General features: G+C 43.1%; 1 protein-coding gene across 2 annotated transcripts in view; it reads right to left on the reverse strand.

The window, feature by feature from the left end:
• Positions 1–20521, reverse strand: part of wwox (WW domain containing oxidoreductase) — a 924282-nt gene that overhangs the window by 280325 nt on the left and 623436 nt on the right. Inside the window, exon 9 of one of the 2 annotated variants that reach the window (XM_078210561.1) lies at positions 321–436. The exons of the other annotated variant lie outside the window; for it this stretch is intronic. Within the exon in view, the coding sequence (XP_078066687.1) occupies positions 365–436 (72 nt within the window). The 3' untranslated portion in view covers positions 321–364. Of the gene's footprint in view, positions 1–320; positions 437–20521 lie in introns of those variants that run through there. 2 annotated transcript variants of the gene reach the window in all.

The following is a 20521-nucleotide window of genomic DNA, read 5'->3' on the forward strand; positions in this document are numbered from 1 at the left end:
GACACGAGGAGAATGTGCAAACTCCACACAGACAGTGACCCAAGCTGGGAATCGAACCCAGGTCCCTGGAGTTGTGAAGCAGCAGTGCTAACCACTGTGCTACCGTGCCGCCCTGTCCATTCCTGCCAAACTCTGGATAAAGGCCCCCTGATTCACCTATTGAATGTATAAGTGATTATATTTATGGCCGAGTACTGGTTTCACCCGCAATGTCTATGTCTACCCTGTCAAAACAATTCATAACCTTAAAGACCGATCACCCTTCAGTCTTCTCTTTTCCAGTCTGTTCAATCTTCCTTGATAGTTATGACCTCTTTGGTGTCACTCTCAGTAACTCTTTATTTTTCCATCAAACTTCCCTTCTTTATCCTTTCTGATAGTATGGAGACCAGAACAGTTGGATGTTTCTATGATGCTGGAATCTGAACAGTGACTTCTGAAAACAGGAAAGGACTGTTGAAAACTACATGGCAACTCATAAAATCATAGAGTCCCCACAGTGCAGAAGGAGGCCATACAACCCATTGAGCCTGAAGCAATAACAATCTCACTCAGGCCCTATACCTGCAACCCCACAAATTTACCCTGTTAATCCCCCTGACACTAAGGGTCAATTTACCATGGCCAATCCGCCTAACCTGCACATCTTTGGAATGTAGGAGGAAACCGGAGGACCCAGAGGAAACCCACGTAGACACGGGGAAAACGTGCAAACTCCGCACAGTCACCCAAGGCCAGAATTGAACCATGGTCCCTGGCAGTGGGGGGCAGCAGTGCGTTAGCACTGTGCCACCATGCCGCCTCGAGCAGTAGCTGAACCAAAGATTGAATTCTAACAATGGACTCCGCCTGTGCTGTGCCAACAAGAGGACATCATGGAAGGAATTTGACCTATGATCACATGCTGCTTATCCTCAATTCCCTGGTGTGGCACAGGCACACATCCGTTATTACTTGTTTCTAACCTTTTTCAGTGTCATACAGCAGTTTATCTGTTTAAAATCTTTAATTCAGGACGGCTCAATCTATTTGAAAACAGCTAGTTTATAACTTCTCATCATTTAAAGGTCTTTTTATGGTATTTTCATGATATACAGCATTTTCACTGACAACCAAGTGTAACTGTCCTGAGTCCAACCGCACAAAGATAGTAAAATGAGTAATTGCCAGTAATAGCAATTGATTTTACAGTAAGTTTTGAGAAGCTCGCCTGCAAAATTATGGGGGAATATTACTTCTTAGACCAACTGATCTTAAGGAAATTGTTTCTTTTTAGTAGTATCATATTTTATGTCAACTACGGTTGGATCTTTTTAAGTGAATAGCTTGTTAGCTAGAGAATGTTATTCACTTATGAGCCTTGCAAACGGGACACAGCAAAATGTTTCCACTGCTGAGGTTTCCTGTCTGCTAATTACCCCAAAATTGTTGAGGGAGGTCAAAAGTTCTTTCAGAAAGAGGGCAAATTAATATGCAAGAGAAACATACAATTGGTTATTTAACTTGCATTAGCCAGTGGACATCCTCAGAGCAGCACAGGTCAAAGGTCAAGAGCAGGCTGTGTTCCTCAGTTTTCTTTCATGGGATGTGGACATTGCGAGCTAGGCCAACATTTTTGTTACTGTAATGACTTCAATCAGGCCATTGAGGTTGACCGATTGGAGTATGAACTCCCTGATTAAGGATCCAATTGGTAGGCCAATCAGGGAGTCTTTTCCTTGTACTTAACCATGAGTGTCAGTTCCTCTGACACCCCCGGAGATAGACTGCTAACTGCTAGCACTCTACGTACTGCTGTTAGAGTTTGTAAATAAGTAAGGTTTATTTATTTGTCACAAGCAGACTTACATTTCCACTGCAATGAAGTTACTGTGAAAATCCCCGAGTCGCCACACTCTGGTGCCTGTTTGGGTACACTGAGGGAGAATTTAGCATGGCCAATTCACCTAACCTGCACGTCTTTGGACTGTGGGGGGGTAACTGGAGCACCCGGAGGAAACCCACGCAGACACGGGGAGAACGTGCAAACTCTGCACAGACATGACCCAAGCCGGGAATCAAACCCGGCTAACCACTATGCCGCCGTGCCACCCAAAGTAGAGGGAGTTTGGTGAATGGACTTCTGCCTCCGAAGACTTATGACAGTTACCTGTCCCTAATTGCCCTTGAGAAGATGGTGGGGAGCCACCTTCCGTAGGTGTACCCACAGAGCTGTTAGGGAGGAGTTCCAGGATTTTGACCTTATTTTGAAATACATACCACAAAAGATATTAGATTTGCACGTATCTAAAAAAAGCCACTGTACAAAGTGCAGAACGGTTCTCATCAGGTGCAACCCGGATCACAGTGAGTCAGTACACAGCAAAGCTAACATTTATTCATTTGAAATCTAATCTCATTGTGGTTGCATGAGTCAATCTTTCCTTGTTTCTCAACTGACTGTATACTGTCTGGAACTAAATCCCATTCACCCATAACAACTCTACTCATAGTTCTTAATCATCTAAAGCCTCAAATTGAAAGTTCTCCACCTCACCTTCAAATCCCTTCATGGTCCATGCTTCTCTACCCTTTGTAACTTTCTTCAGGCCTTCGGCCCTCCAGGACTGCAGCTTTCCTCCAAACCCGGTCTCTTACGAGGCTTGAAATTCTTTCACTCCACCATTGGGAGTTATCCAGCTCCATTGAACAGGGATTTCCTCCCTAAACATGTCTGTTTCTACACCTCATTCTCCTTCTTTAAAACCCATCTTTTTGATGAAGCTTTAGTCATCCTTGTCATAACAGATATCGTCTTCTATGCCTTTATTTGATTAACTTTCTATGAAGTGTCTTGGGGCATCTTTTTCCATGAGTTATTCAAGATAAAATGAGATTTTTAAAAATCCCTGTTGTTGTTGATTCAAATCTTCTGCTCTTTTTGATCTTTATTGATATCCTCCTTTCTATTGGCTTAGATTCTTAGTTTTAAATAAATCCTCTACGGAAAGGAAGGAAAGGAGAAAGAAATGGAAAGATAGGATATAACATAGGAACATAAGAACTAGGAGCAGGAGTAGGCCATCTGGCACCTCGAGCCTGGTCCACTATTCAATTAGGTCATGGCTGATCTTTTTGTGGACTCAGCTCTACTTATCCTTCACTGTTCAAAAATGTATCTATCCTTGCCTTAAAAACATTCAATGAGGTAGTCTCAACTGCTTCACTGGGCAGGGAATTCCACAGATTCACAACCCTTTGTGTGAAGAAGTTCCTCCTCAACTCAGTCCTAAATCTGCTCCTTCTTATTTTGAGGCCATGTCCCCTAGTTCTAGTGAGGCACGAAGAAAAGAAAAGAGAGAGAAATAGATGAAAAGGCAGAAAGCATGAAAAGGGAGAGGGAAAGAGAAAGGAAATGAAAGTGAGAAAGACAGAGAGAAAGAAAAAGACTGAAATACAGACTTATATTTTTATTGTATTTTTCACTTGAGGCAGTCCTGTAGCTCAGTGTGTGTAGTGTCCTTGCCTCTGGCCCAGAAGGTCCAGATTCGAGTCCCACCCAAGGACCTGATGGCCAAGGATGGTGAGCTCATAACACAGTCAAAAAGGTTTACTATTAATCTTCAAATCCTTCCAACACATACCATTGGCAGGCGGTAAGGGCGGGAGAAGTCCCTGGTCAGCCATGTGGGGCGACACAGTGGTTAGCACTGTTGCCTCACAGCACTAAGGACCCGGGTTCGATTCCCAGCTTGGGTGACTGTCTGTGCGGAGTTTGCACATTCTCCTCGTGTCTGTGTGGGTTTCCTCCGGGTGCTCTGGTTTCCTCCCACAGTCCAAAGACGTGCTGGTTAGGTGGATTGGCCATGCTAAATTCTCCCTCAGCGAACACGAACAGGCACCAGAGCATGGCGACTAGGGGATTTTCACAGTAACTTCATTGCAGTGTGAATGTAAGCATACTTGTGATACTAATAAATAAACTTTCAACTCCACCATCACTATCCATAGCTCCAGACTACAACATGCAAGAAAAAGTGTATGTTGCCAGAACCACTCAGACTCCCTGAGTGAAGTGCAACACATCACCATCACCTTTCCCTTTCCTCAGGACACCCCAAAAAGTGTTATGTGAGCAGTAAATACTTTGAAGTGTCGTCACTCAGAGCTAGTGACAGATGAACCAGCTGGGATGGACAGACACAGCTCCTGGCATCATCTCAGCTTGAAGGAAACCACATGCGATTGAAGTTTACATAGTACACAGCAAGATCCAACAAACTGCAATAAGGCAATGATCAGATAATGGGATATAATTCGATTGCATTTAAGTTACTGGTCCCAAAACAACTTAGTTCTGAAGCATCTTGAGAATATCTGGAGCAGTGGGTTACACTATTGAGTAATCTGTGGGGAAAAGAATCAGACCAAATGCATTATCTTTACATTTCCCTCTCCTATGTGCCCCAATAACACATTACAACAATCTTTCTGCTTGTGGGCAGAATTCTCCAATTTCGTTCAATCCCATCTCACTGCCAGCAAGAATGGAGAATTTGACGCTCAATTAAAACTGTAGCGGCACTGGAGAATCCCAGCCACGGACGAGGTCGGAGGTTTCTGGTGTACATTTTTCACCACTCCACCGCGAAGCAACTTTGCAGGTACTTGTCAATAGTGCTTTGCAACTTACAGCTAGGAGGTACATAAGAGTGGCCCTGCCTATCTGATCCTTTAGATTTTCTTCCACATGAGAAAGTGCCAGTCCGCATAGAATCATAGAATCCTACAGTGCAGAAGGAGGCCATTTGGCCCAACGAGTCTGTACCGACCACAACCCCACCCCATAACCCCATGCATGTACTCTAGCTAATCCCCCTGACACTAAGGGGCAATTTAGCATGGCCAATCCACCTAACCCGCACATCTTTGGACTGTGGGAGGAAATCGCAGGAAACCCACGCAGACATGGAGGAAACGTGCAAACTCCACACAGACAGTGACCCAAGCCGGGAATCGAATTCAGATCCCAGGCGCTGTGAGGCAGCAGTGCTAACCAGTGCAACCGTGCTGCCCCATCATGGTGCATTCCACTAAGAATGCAATGGCTGAGATTGGAACACCTCACATTTAAGACTGATGCTGCGACTCCACATTTAGCATTCAGTAACACAAGTCTACAGAGCCATGTCTCAAATATATATATTTTTAATCACAGTCAATTCTTCAGCTTCAGAATTTTTGTCGCAGACATTACAGTTCTCTATTAAACTCTAATGCTACTTTGCTTAAGTGCATGTGATAAGTATTTATAAGGTCCAAAAAGGCAACAGCACAGGAACAGAGTGGGGGGGGGGGGGAGGGGGGGGGAAGGTTTATTATCTAGTTAAGTCACAGAATTTTCTCCAATTTATCCATTTCCTCATTTATCAGGCATTCACTGAAGTGAGGCCGACTGTGGAGGAAACCCCAGGCACCAGAACTAATACAAAAAAATCATTTTGCTGGCTTTGACTCTTCCACAAAAACATTGCATTATTTCCCTTCATAAAGACATCTAGAGTATTTTGGCAAAAGCTACAGTGTGTGTGAAAGAGACAGGGAGATGAGGGCAGCGCCTTGTGACAGACAGTAATTCAATACGCGATGCCACAAACAAAAAGTTCTTGCATCGGAAGGTGTTCTCAGATTAATTCTTTGCATCAATTATTGACAGAGAATTTAATTTAAAGGCAACAAGTCAGTAACCTATGGATACTGCTTTAAATAATTTATAATTGCCGCATGGGTATAATCATATTGGTATTGATTAAATACCAGTGACTCACACCAGTAAAGCATACCTGATGGTACATCAATCCAGTGTTACCACCTTTTAAGTAATTTCATATGAGTCAGCATGTTCCAGAGTTCTGGTTTCAAAGAGGGCAGGCTTTTTGTTTAAAACACCGGTGACACTACAACAAGGAACTTCATCTTAAAAATATGATTCATTAGGCAATAAAATATTCATGGCTGACAGAGTGAAGGATCACCGTGGAATTTTATTCTAATGCACCTGTCCCCTTTGTCAAATACAATATGGAATGTCATGTAACCAAAATTTTATTTAGTAACTGTTGGCCAAAGCAAAGTTTCTAAAGTAAATGAAAATAGCACATTACTGATTAAATTAATTTCAATATGCAACATATTTTATACATTTTACCACAGCATGGGACTCAGACCTGCATCTATTACTGGCTGATTTACTCAGCAATTGCACTGTGAGTAGGGGAAAAGAACACAGCACGCCATTGTGTTTGCAGTAGTTATTTTTCAATTTTATCACATCAGTGGCTAAAGGAATAACGACACATTTACAAAATTACAAAGCCTTCAAAATCTCATTTCTAAATCCTGCACTGTGACTGTAATCTAATAGATATTGTATAGTTTACTGCATCAAGCGAGCAAACTGCACTCATCCCCCAGTACAAATGGCTTAACAATGGAGAAATGAATAGAGGCTTATCTCTTAACAGAACACTTGTTCTGATCTCCTCCTGCTATATATTATTTTAGTCAGCTAACTCTGTTCCAGACACCCACACAGATTGAAGATAAGAAATGGGATGGCGGTTGGGGGGGGGCGGGGGAGTCACTGAGCAAATTTCTAGAAGATGATTGTTATAAATTCCTATAATGTAATATTTATCATTTTGGTTTTTAATCATTAAAATACTGGTAGATTTTAAGGGTCAAAGCCATCTTTATGAGAGCAGCTATCCATTATTAACAATCCACACTGAACATTAATATTACATTCAGAATACTTGTACTTTGTTAAAGACTTGCATAAAAAATATTTCTTACAAATAAGGCTGAAATGGATGACTAATAGCCCCCCTGTCCCAGTTACCTTTGAAAAAATTATTTTAGAGAATGAGTTAAAGTCCATTTTGTGGCGTAACAACAGAGTAATGGAGGCACAATGTTGACTGCCTGCATCATTGGCTCAGTGTGACATTGCAGGAAGGTACCAAGTGTGTGCCAACCATTTCCTTATCAACAGGAGAGGAGAAAAAGGTTTGTACTCACATACAACCTCAGGATGGCCCAAGCACTTTAGAGCCAATTAGGTACTTTCTTTTATTCATTCGTGGTATATGGGCATCACTGGCTGGCCACCATTTATTGCCCATCCCTCGTTGCCCTTGTTCAGAGTCAACCACATTGCTGTGGCTCTGGAATCGCATGTAGGCCAGACCAGGTCAGGATGGCAGATTTCCTTCCCTAAAGGACATTAGTGAACTAGATGGGTTTTTCCAACAATCGACAATGGCTTCACGGTCATCAATAGATTCTTAATCCCAAACATTTTTTATTGAATTCAAATTTCATCATCTGCCATGGCGGGATTCGAACCCAGGAACCCAAAACATTAGCTGAGATTCTGGATTAATAATCCAGCGATAATACCACTAAGCCATTGCCTTCTTAAAGTGCAGTCAAGGCATGGGAACTCTGGTGGTGCTGTGGAGTAGCGTTCCTACCTCTGGGCCAGAAAGCTCTGGGTTCAAGTCCCACTTCAGGACTTGATAGCCATGAAAGGTTGATTATTAACCTGCAAATCTTTCCAACAGGCTGATGGTAGGCGGCAAAGAGCAGGAGAGTTTCCTGGTCAGACATACTGCAGAGGACATTGGAAAACAACTGCAGAACTTTGTACGGCATAAACCTGGGGAAGTCCATGGTCACCAATGCTTTCTTAGGGTGTGGTGCCGGAAAGAAGTCACTGTCATAGCCAATTTTGTGCAGAGTAAGCTCCCTAACTGCCAAATATATGCAGGTTGGGTGAATTGGCCATGCTAAATTGTCCCTCAGTGTCAAGATTTGTAGGTTAAGGGATGAGGGGGTAACTACGTGGGGTTACAGGGGGTAGGGTGGGGATTGGGCCTGGATGGGATGCTCTTGTCGGAGAGTCAATGCAGACTCGATGGGCCAAATGACCTCCTTCTGCGCTGTATGAAATAAGCAAAATATTTATTCTTGGTGATGTTGACTGCAGGATGAAAACTAGCCCAGGACACTGGTGAGCACTACCAGGCTTTTCTTTGAATTAGTGTTGTGGAATTTCTTGCATCCACTTGAGAGGGTAGACAGGGCCTTTCTTTAACATCTCATTCAATTTGCTGCACTCATTCAGTATTGCACTCAAAGAATCAGTCTGGATTATGAGCTGAAATTTCTGGAGTGGGGTTTGTTGTAGGTAAAAATACCTCAGTCTAGTCGTAGGTCAAAATACAGTGGTTTATTTTCACAATTGTGGGAGAGGTCCGATTCCTAACACGGTCCCAGGCCTCTCAGCAAATACAGGTTAAGAACATATATTTATAGCCCCCCCTGTCACGTCCACAGTTTCCCAGGCCCCTCAGGTTCCCAGGCTGTGGCTTGTCCTCCATCGTGTGAACCTTGCTGCCTTGGCAGTTTATTCACGGTTGTCTCAAGGCTGCGATTGTTGTTGCTCTCCGTGGACATCTGTGGGGCAGTCTCGCACAAACAAGTTAACTGGCATACAGAGGTGCAGGGGCCTATATACAACAATTTATGTATGTTCGTAGGTACCTGTATAATTTATATCAGTAAAGATATGATGAATATATATGAATGTATCATTATACGATCACAGAAGGCCTGCATGTAGGCTCTACTGATACACAGCAGTACATAATATTAAAGAATACAAAATGGCTGGGTTAGCCACATTCCTGAACAGATTAGCCGGGAAAAACATACTCTTCTATACCACAGCTGCTACTCTTATCTGTTCTTGGATACACGAGCATGAAAACACCCTAACGTAAACATGAGTACTACAGTATGCTGATGAGACTTTCACCTGTATTTCAGGAGGAAGTCCTGACGTAGAGAGCTGCCAAACATTGGATGGCTGGCAGCCCTGTAGCCTTGCCAGCAACAGTAAAAGTTCTGGCAACTGGTGGGATTACAGGCTGTCCCACTGTGCCATGGAGCTTAGGTAAGTCTAGGGTCATGAGCCTCGGTGAGGAGGAGGGAGCTGGTACAAGAGAGCAGGAGTGAGGGTTAATGGGAGAGAGGACAATGTAGTGGGAGATGACTCTGATGAGCCCAGGGATCGCACAAAGGAGGACTCCACACGCGCGCACGCACACACAAATCACAGAATTATACAGTGCAGAAGAGGCCCTTTGGCCCATCGAGTCTGCACTGAAACATTAGAAACACCTGAACTCCCACCTAACCCCATCTGCCAGCACTTGGCCTATAGCCCTGAATGTGATGACGTGTCAAGTGCTCATCCAGAAATGGTTTAAAGGATGTGAGGCAACCTGCCTCCTCCACCCTCCCAGGCAGCGCATTCCAGACTGTCACCACCCTCTGGGTAAAAAAGTTTCCTCACATCCCCCCTAAACCTCCTGCCCCTCACCTTGAACCTATGTCTCTTCGTGACTGACCCTTCAGCTAAGGGGAATAGTTGCTCCTTATCTGACACGCGACCGCACGTGGGCCTTCCTCTGCAGTGGGGAAAGTCTCAATGGAAGTGGCCGAGTAAAATTTTCAACGGGTCAGGGACAGGGGGTTAACCAGCAGGAAGGTTGCCCGCTGGATTCTATGTGTCACCTCACTCCCCTCCTTCAAACCCACTGTGGCATAAAATGCAGCCCCATGGTGATTGTGCACTTCCAGGCAAGTGGTTTGGAGTGGCATTGATGGGCTTCTCTCTGTGGGTTACCTATATTCTTGAGCACAGTTGCACTCTAACATAGTGAGGTAGCGGGGTCTGGGGATGTAAGGAGAAATTTAGGGGGTAAATAGACACCCTGCAAAAAAAATACTGCGGGTATGGAGGGGGGTGTCAATCACAGTGGTAGAATAAAATTATCACTGTCTGATGCTAAGATTACACAGTGAAAGCACAGCTCAAAGACGGTAGTTTATAATTGTACGGAGCCTTCATTAAACCTTGTGATTTCACGGCAAGGTTTGCTTCCCCTGTGTCTAAAGGGATCAAATTGGAGAGCATCCAGTGAAGAGGACAGAATTTCAGGGGCTGAATTACTGAGAATGATTCTTCAACCTGAATGTGTTTCTCTCGGAAGTAAATAGGGAAACTTGCGAGAAGTTTTTGAAGTTGCAATGTAATTTAGAAATTAGAAACAAAACCAGATTGGGGCTTTTTGGGAAATCAGAAAACAAAACCAGAGAGGGGATTTTCACAGTAACTTCATTGCGGTGTCAATGTAAACCTACTTGTGACACTAATGAATAAACTTTAACGTTAAACTAAGATGATGGTGCTTCAAAGTTGCAAAATCTAAATAGATAATTCAGACAGAAGGTTGGTCATTTTATAAAGCAAGCTTCCAGTATAGATGGTTTAACAGAAAGTGGGGGCATCATTTTCCCAAAAAATGACTAAGGACGTGATCTTACAAAGAAAATTCGAAGTGTTGAAAGAGCGAGAAAACGGCAGAGTTTCAGACCTGTTTTTTGGGCGAGTTTCAAAATGCGATCTTATGCCACTCTGTCACTATTTTGGACAGGAGTGTGATTCTCACCAATCGTGATGGGTGGGGGGGAATCCTAAGCTCACCGCTGAAGCTAGCTGCAGACTGCTTGGGGTGCCATTGCGCAGGCACCCTGATCTTGCAGTGAACTGGGAGAACTCCTGCCACTCCCCACAATCCCTCCCCCATAGACACTGCCCCCTTCACCCCCCATTGGTGGCAGTGTAACCCCCCCCCCCGCCATGACAACACAGGTCATCAGGACCTTCCCAATCAGTCCTCCGTCATGATCCCCCCTACGCTGATCGCACCCTGTGCCAGTCTTCCCCCCCCCCCAACCGATTGCTCCCTGTGCCAGTTGGCTCTGCCAAGTTGGCATTGTCAGGGTGCTAGTTGGCACTGCCAGATGGGCAATGGCCAGCCATGTCCCCGACTACAGGTACTTAAATGGCCTCGAGCATCACACCCCGCCTCCCTCACTCCCCTGGCATGGCCACCATGCCTGGTCTGCATTTGTGGGGATCAGGAGTGATTCTCACTGGGTTCTCGCTGCATCCAAGGGTCGGAAAATCCCAAGAGCAGGGAAGATCCGGCCTCAAACAGACTCAATGGTTGGGAGCCAGATTACGTCTGGGAGCAGTGGGTGGAAAGATACCAACGAGATTTTGCGGCGCGCAGAACGTGTTAAACCACTCACCCACAATTCTCCAGCCCCGCTCTGCTCTAACGCAATCTGCGCCAAGTGCGATGCGGCTGGAAACTCGCGGCCGGGGTTTCCAAAAGAAATAGATCAGGTCTTGATATCTGACGGAACTCATGGTTATTAAATATCAAGTATGATATGGAGCTATCTCACCCTCTGGCAGCTCCTTTCAATCGGGCTCCAGTTAGAGTAACAAAGGGGAAGTTCTGGTTTGCCAGCGTCTCCAACACTCTGGAAATGAAAAGAGTTAAAAGGTGCCCCTCTCCCTCGCCTGTTGTATTTGCACTCTTTGATAGTTTTCCCTTTATTAGGGTGAGGTTGTAGTTTTGCTGTTTTCTCTCCTTTTATGAAATAATCCCATGAATTGCAGGATGGATACCGATCCACTGCCTCTGTTACTTGGAATAGGAGAGGGTGAATGACAGTTGAGGGGAGCAGATGATGTGTGGCACATCCTGTGTTCTTGTAGGAGTCCTTGCCTGACCCCAGTAATGCACCTGATATTAGCACATGGGGAACTGCAAGCATAAACTCCTGTCCCATTAACCCATATGTTGGTAGCAAAATGCAATGTGATGAATGGTTTGTGAGCAAAGTCGAACCATTGTTTATGGTTGTGACAGAATTCCATAAAGGATAGTGACCTATGAAAGAAATGCATGAAGCACCTGGGTACACACACGACCATATGGTAATGTCATCACTACACTCAGGGGACTGACAGTATAATTACAGCCTTATTAGGCAAAAATTACATGCAATGATTTCTTATTTCATATATGCACAGTGTGAAATTAAGTAGCATCTTAAGGTTAATCAATAGCTTGCAATTATAGACTGTAGATCAGGTTAGATGAAAAATGTGAACAGGATAGTTTAGTGGATAATTCCAATTAAGTAACTGGAGCAATTTTTAGTCAACAGGACAGAGCTAATGCCTATCTTCCAGTCTCAGATTGTCCTTGCAATTTCTTTTATTCTCCGTGTTCTTCATGCAAGAGAGATTGCTGAGTTGACAGGGAATAGAAAAGTCCATCTGGCCCATCATACTTGTACCTTCCACACGCCATTTACAATCAATTCCTTCATGTTTTGCACCCATTTCATTTTATCTCCCGAGAAAAGCTTCAGCAAAGTTTCCAAAAGTAAATCAATTAAAGCCAGTCAGTGGGATGACATCAGTCCGATCAGGTCAGGAATTATAACCAACCCCACCGGCTACCCACCCCCATCCTGCTCCAGTTATCTATGTAACACTCAGCATCGCTCCCAAAATGACATTACATTTACTGTCTAATTGAAGATGAGAGGAAGAATACTATCACGAATAGTAACCAGACCGGTACTTTAGTGAAGTGGGCTCGTTGCCACAGCTCAAGTTAATTTACCAACACCAAGACTCATTATAGACAGGAGACATACGTTTGGCAAAGATGTGACTCAAATCTCAAAAATGCTAACCTGCACTCCAAGTTTAATCAACTTCCCTGTCCATTTTGCATATTCTCTTTGTGCTTTCTCTCACTGGGATCCCATTTTAATGCTTTGGAATTTGTGCAAGCCCAGACTGAGCGTGGTGGGCAAGAAGAATATCAGGACGGTTCCGTCCAGGTCACTGCTTGACAGTCTCTATTGGTGCCTCAGACCTCGTGACCCCAACTAATTGTCCTGCGACCCTAATGGGAATTACGACCCTTGGCTTGGGAGCACCTGCTCTATGCACATCACACATTCCAGTTTGGGTTTTCCAGTGGGGTGGAACAGTGAGTGGGATTTTTAGTTAGCACAGATACGGGTTTGCTGTCCAATTAAAGATGATGAGCAGGCTCTTGAAGCAGGAAGGCCCAATCAGAAGCCTCCAGCTTTGAGAGAAGCAACAGGCTGTAATTGCAGAAGGAGCACTTCAAATGGAGGTGCTTTCTTTGCAATTGTATCAAAACTTTTAAATAAAAATGGCTCCTGCGGCTAAGCCACCATTTCTGGGTGGCAGAGGTACCCTTTACAGGGCAGCATTTGGCTGCTCTTACACCCAGGCAGGTAATGACAGCCTCTAGGCTTGCTAAGAATGATGACCTGCTGCCGGTTGCCTGCCTCGAAGCACCTAAACTGGTCCCTGTGGGTGTGGGAAACTGGAAGCTGGCTTAGGCTTAACAAGGCTCTTAACAAACCCAATTTACTACTCGCCGTGTGGGTAGCCCCCTACCAGTCCGGAAGATGCCTGGCTCACATCAGGAAACCATTACGCCAGCGGGCACAGGAATTTTTGGGCCCCATCCACCCTAAACTTTAGCCCAAAGTAACCCATAGACCCATTGGAATGAAACTCCATTAGATCCAATATAATATAAGCATTACTGATTTGGAAGGTACATCTAATTGATTCCTCAGTCTCATACAACTGATGCATTTTGCAAGGATAGTATTAGGGATGCTTTGCTATGCTTCAAATTCTACTGAACTGAACTGAACATTGGATAGGTTTAGCACTCCCACAATCCAGCAAACATTCCAACTCAAAAACTGCCACTGCCACAAACCCCATAAAATGCAAACACAATACCATAAATAAGCAAATTGTCAAATTGTTAAATAACAAGATGCATCATTGGCATTGATATCCAGAGGTCACATATTGGAATTACACAATGACGCTAAAGTTAAGTCCTCATCACATGATGTGCTCTATAGTTCTTCCGTTACAATTCAGACACCATGACCAGAATTTTACCGTCCTGCCCGCCATGGGAATTGGAGTGGGCGAGGGACGGACCATGGAAAGGTCTGTTGACCTCGGGCAGGATTTGACTGTTTCGGAACAAGCGAGGCTGGAAAATCTCGCCGCACATCATCAATTTCTTTTGTCAAATTTTTTGCAAGTTAGGGCCAATCCAACATCAATGTCCATACAATGATGACATGGTTAAAGGTTTCCATTCAAATTTGTTCCATGCTACTCTCATCGTGAAAGATTGTTTGCGTTTGAATAAAGACCTTTTGCAACTTGATTTTGAGAATGGTTGTTCTTTATATGGTGTTTAACAGAAGAACTCTAGAACACGACATGTGGTGACGACTTAATTTTAGTGTCATCGTGTAATTCCAATATGTGACCTCTAGATACCAATACCAATGACGCATCTTGTTATTTAACAACTTTAAGATAAGGCACCATTTAAAATAATCCTCATGCCTCTGGCTAGTGCACTATAAGTGGAACACCTGGGCATTATAAAAATGCAAACAGTTGTTGTTGACATACCTGTATCTGACAACAAAGAAATGCATACTACAGGGAGAAACAAAACCGTACACTGAACAGCAAGCACATCCACTCGAGTTCAGCTGCAAAAGATGTTCGTTGAAGCATGAGGTATAATATTGTATCGGCCAATACATCCAGTGACACCCAACCGTGGGGCTGCACTCTAAACGTAATCCACTGCACTTTCATTGCACTTCACACATTAAAAGTAACCTTGGTGCCACCAGTATGATAATACATCTAATTAGGGCACAATGTAGACATTATTGATTCAGCAGTTTATTGTATTTTTTTCTCAGTCTGAGACTTGAAGCATAGAAACATGGAAACTAGGAGCAGGAGGAGGCCCTTCAGCCCTTTGAGGCTGCTCCGCCATTCATTATGATCATGGCTGATCATCCACCTCAAAAGCCTGAGCCCGCCTACCCCCTAAGCATTAGACCTATTTCAGTAATATTCGTTCTTAAGACCTACAAACTGAATGGTAAGTGATGCATTTTGAGACAAGTGTTGTTTTCAACAATGTTTGATTTCTGCAGTTTGGCTCATTGTATCTTTAAATGGATAGACACCCATTATCTTTCTCATGTGTGCAGATGCAGTGTGTTTGTGGCTTGTTCCTTTTCAGCCACATTAAGGGTTACAGTTTTTTACACCACTTACAGAGATAGGTTGCCTCTTCACACACTCTACATGTATTCACTATAAAGCTGCAGTGTTTTCTATTTAACACCAATTTAGAACCTTAAAAGCCTTTTGATTCTACATTTTAGCAGCTAAATTAATAAAAGGATCCGGACAATTGCTACTTTTTACAGTGGTTAGCACTGCTGCCTCACAGTGCTAGGGACCCGGGTTCGATTCCCGGCTTGGGTCACTGTCTGTGCGGAGTCTGCACGTTCTCCCCGTGTCAGCATGGGTTTCCTCCAGGTGCTCTGGTTTCCTCCCACAATCCAAAAGATGTGCTGGTTTGGTGCATTGGCCATGCTAATTTTTCCCTCAGTGTACCCGAAAAGGTGTCGGAGTGTGGCAACTCGGGAATTTTCACAGTAACTTCATTGCGGTGTTAATTTAAGCCTACTTGTAACACTAACAAATATTTTTAAACATAAACTTAAATAATTGAGGGGCAGAAGATGAAATCTAAACACCAAAAAAAAGTGACAGAAGGCGGCACTTAAAATGGTAAACAATGAAGTACTCTGGTATTTGGTTTATGGAAGATGCACCCAAATCTTTTATGACTAACTCATGATTAATAAACGCATCCATGAGTGGATCAAATGTGGGTCTGCGAAATAACTTATGCTGCTTCGCACCTGAATTCCAAAATAAAACAAAATGGGCAATCTCTCCATGGTTGAGCAAGTTCACAATCCAAGGGTTCCGCATCACAGTTCTCACAAGTAACATCCTTTTAAATCTCATTTGCACCATCGGGTGAAGTTTAAAGTTGATTTATTAGTGTCACAAGTAGGCTTACATTAACACTTCAATGAAGTTACTGTGAAAATCCCCTAGTCGCCACACTCTGGTGCCTGGTCGGGTACACTGAGGAAGAATTTAGCATGGCCAATGTACCTAACCAGCACATCGTTTCAGACTGTGGGAGGAAACTGGAGCACTCGGAGGAAACCCACACAGACACGGGGAGAATGTGCAGACTCTGCACAAACAGTGACCGAAGCCGGGAACCAAACCTGGGTCCCTGCACTGTGAGGCAGCGGTGCTAACCACTGTGCCCGAAGCTATTTCCTCATATGTAAGGAAAGTAGATCCAAATTATTTTTATTTTTCAAACCAAGATTTAACTTAAGTGGAAGCAGTAGCTGGAGGGACTATAACTAGTTTATTTTTATACAACGAGGGGAGGCAATGACCTAGTGGTATTATCACTAGATTATTAATCCAGCTAATGTTCTGGGGATCCAGATTCAAATCCCGCCACGGTAGATGATGGAATTTAAATTCAATAAAAAAATCTGGAATTAAGAATCTACTGATGACTGTGAAACCAGTTTTGATTGTCAGAAAAACCCATCTGGGTTCACTAATATCCTTTAGGGAAGGAACTCTGTCATCCTTACCTGGTCTGGTTTACATGTGACTCCAGAAGCACAGCAATGTGGTTGACTCTCAACTGCCCTGTGAAATGGCCTAGTTTCAAGGGCAACTAGGGATGGGCGATAAATGCTGGCCAGCTAGTGACACCCATGTCCCACGAATGAATAAAAAAAAACAGGCCTCAGCATCCCTAGGCTATGGAGGAACAGAAGGAAAGAAAACAGGCAAACTGTTCTAAAGACCTTTGAGAAGAGGTATGTGAACAGTGGGGAAAGACAAGGCCCTCTCTTGAATGCAATGCCCACCAACGCAACTCCCACACCCTATCTCAACACCTCAGATCAAACAGTTTGGTGGCATTTGAGGCTAGCATGTAAATGAATAAATTGTTGGTGTCCACCGAACCGAAGGCTCTGACGAAGGGTCATGTTGACTTAAAATGTTGGCTCTATTCTCTCTCCACAGATGCTGTCAGACTTGCTGAATTTTTCCCGCATTTTCTGTTTTTGGAACTGAACCTTCAGTCAGAATCAGCAACTGTGGATGAGGATGGAAGAAAACCAGAGAAAAGAAACCAGGAAAAAAAAAACTATGCTTGCACACTGTCTTGGCACTGGCCCTCCCAGCTGGAGAACATCACATGGTAAACCGGGGTAACAGTGGAAGCTTCCTTGGTTTGAGAAGCGGTAAATGTGACAAGCTGCATTTTCTGCATTCTTTTGGAAAAGAGCATGTCTTTCAGTCCTGAATGGGTTAAGAACACTTTTACGTATGTTCAATGGAAAGATTACACATCTTTAGTCAAATCTCATCAGTAACACGAGCTTGTCTCATTTCTGCCCAACTCCTGAGGAGCACGTGAATCAAACAGAGTGGATCATAATTTCTAGAAATTAAGTCCTTCACATAAAGCGACAGGAAAAGGGGGAAATAAGTCACAGCACCATGGATTTTATTTTTCGAAAAATGCATCAATTGAAAATAAATTTCTATGAATATAAATTCAAGAACTCCAATATTTAATGCACATTCACTCAAGCTTATGCAGATCTATAAGATAAAGGCAGAAAAAAAGTCAATATGCAGATTAAGGGCATCTTCCACACGAGTATCTCTGATATAACTTGTACACGCAATCATCAATTATTCTTTGCTTTGTCAGGTTCAATCTAATACATTATTTGTAAATTAGCTTAACATAGTTCAAGAAGCAATGAAACTATAACACAGTCAAGAAAAAAAACAGTTTATATGCAGCGTCTGAACATTCAAATGGATCATGGCTCATCGAGGCTTTTGCAATCTACTGAATAAAATGTTGTGATGTTTGGAATAATTACAAACACATTTTTTTTGGCGTCTTCCTTCCTCTTAATATTTAGCATTTTCCACTACCTAGACGAGATGCAGTTAACAAACATCACCAAATATTTTATGCAAATTTAATTGGCTTTAGGTTGCATGCATGGAAACAGCAGCAGCACCAACAGCAATTTTTCTTTTTAAAAAGATTAATGTGATAAACCACATGGGCCATTTTGCCTCTGAAGAATTATGCGGGGTCATTTTTCAACAATCAATACTGTAATCTGACGACCCAGGTTATTTTTATATGTGGAACATTTTTAGCAATTCACTGGTAGTAATGTCATAAAAAGCACATTCAATAATTCTGAGGCTATAAATATACAATACAAATGTATTCGGTTCATGATTAGGACAGATAACGGAATTTAAAATAAGCACAGTTAATAGCAAACAAATAGGATGGGAGGGGAAAGAAAAAAAGAAAATGATTATAGACTTTTTAAGCATAATTAATGAAAGAGAAGAAAAGTAACACAGCGTCATTTTCTTAATGACACCAACAAACACAGTATTCTGCATCATATAGTCACAATTATTTTTAATGTATAAACCATAATTTATTTTAACAGTTTTAGCTACAATTTCCATTTAAAAGGGGCCTCACAATCAGTACAACTTTACTAATTACTTATCTTTGTTTTTAAGATAGTGTAAAAATTGAATCACCAAATCGCTACTTCCTTATTTGCTTTCCCTTCGCTTTTACTCATTGCACCTTTCCCCAACTGCAAAGGAGTGCATTGCTATAATCAGTCAAATTAAGTGCAAATACAAGACTCTTCACTCTATTTTTTTTTTTGCTTTTCTCTTCAAACTTTGAATGGCCGTGACTAAAAAGGGAAGAGTTATTGACCCTAACATCACAAATAGCTGAATTAGCATCTACAGAGATGTACGTATTAAACCCAGGATGCTTCAGTAATCGTCCTTTTTCAATTGTGTACAGTATGTTAATTCATCGCTCTCACATCATCTGGCCCAGAAGGTTCGACAGCAGTTCTGCCTCATGATGCCATTTGTTTTCACAATTTGAATGTTCATTTTTTTTAAATGCAGAAAAAAAGGATGTTAAAAGTTGATAACCCTTGGTTAAGGCGTATTTTTTTTTTTAAAAAGCTGCCTTTGTTTGTTAATGCTTCATAGAGATTCCCCAATATAAAAACTTGCAGGAAACAGTCAGCATTGACATATGGTATCAATAATCGGACACGAGAGGAAGTTTCCATGCTGGCGTGCAGGATTCAAAGTAGGGACGGTCTTGTCGAGCGAAAGAACTGCAGCAACGCTCTGATGAGATCAGAACACCATGCTCAGAACTAAAATGTGGAGGTTGCCGTCACAGAACGGCTGATGGTAAATGTTAGCACAAGATTATTTTTGTAAAACGTGGTCTCGGAGCTAACAATTCCTCACAACTCTCGGAGTCACTGCGGAATTGAACCGTACCTGGCGCTGAGGCTGCAGTTAGTGCTGAGTTTGATTTTCACTGCCTGTGAAGGGCCTGGCCAGTGAGCATCCCGATAATAATAACCCAGATCTGAAGTTGTGCTGCTATTTCCTCTCTTTGGCAAAATCAATAAAACTTTCCTTTCGATGCGGCAAGAAAATGCACCAATCCGAAGCAGTTCAATTGAAGTGGTCACCATAATTCGACAAGCAGTCAAAGAGCGAGTGGAAATGAACTTCAGGCATAACCTTGTGTCTGACTGATTTTGGTGGGTTGGGGAAGGCTTTTGCATCAAACCTAGTGCCAACCAGTTTAGGGGTTACAGTAAGACTGTCATTGTGTGGTCCTGTGATGTTCCCTGCGCTGTCATCAGTTTTTTAGTGAAGCATAATGGCGGGTCCATGAAAATTCTCAACATCCGACTGCAAAATGTGCTGAAATTCCCAATCCTAGTTACTGAACACACCCATGCAAACCTGGCCTGTGGCCAGAGACTGCCAAATTTGAGCAAGCGTGCTGTAGCTAGCGGGTATATTGAGTCTAAAAATGTCGAATTGACGTAAAAACTGGAGTAAATCACGCTGATGTTTTCAGCGGGAGTTTCAAAATGACTCTTCCACACTCTGCGCACAATGGGCGGGGCCTATTCCCGCTGGAGAGGTCCTGCAGCATAGCGCTGAGCAGGCCACTGCGCATGCGTCAATCTGTCAGTGCCAGGATCGGTGAATTTGATTTGGTTTGATTTATTATTGTCACATGTATTAACATACAGTGAAAAGTATTGTTCTTGCGTGCTATACAGACAAAGCATACCATTCATAGAGAAGGAAATGAGAGAGTGCAGAATGTAGTGTTGCAGTCATAGCTAGGGTGTAGAGAAAGATCAACTTAATGCAAGGTAAATCCATTCAAAAGTATGATGGCAGCAGGGAAGAAGCTATTCTTGAGTTGGTTGGTACTTGTCCTCAGACTTTTGTATCTTTTTCCCGATGGAAGAAGGTGGAAGAGAGAATGTCCGGGATGTGTGGGGTCCTTAATTATGCTGGCTGCTTTGCCGAGGCAGCAGGAAGTGTAGACAGTGTCAATGGATGGGAGGCTGGTTTGCGTGATGGATTGGGCTACATTCACAACCTTTTGTAGTTCCTTGCGGTCTTGGGCAGTGCAGGAAC

This window comes from Mustelus asterias, chromosome 4, assembly GCF_964213995.1.
Source record: "Mustelus asterias chromosome 4, sMusAst1.hap1.1, whole genome shotgun sequence".
Classification (NCBI taxonomy): Eukaryota; Metazoa; Chordata; class Chondrichthyes; order Carcharhiniformes; family Triakidae; genus Mustelus; species Mustelus asterias.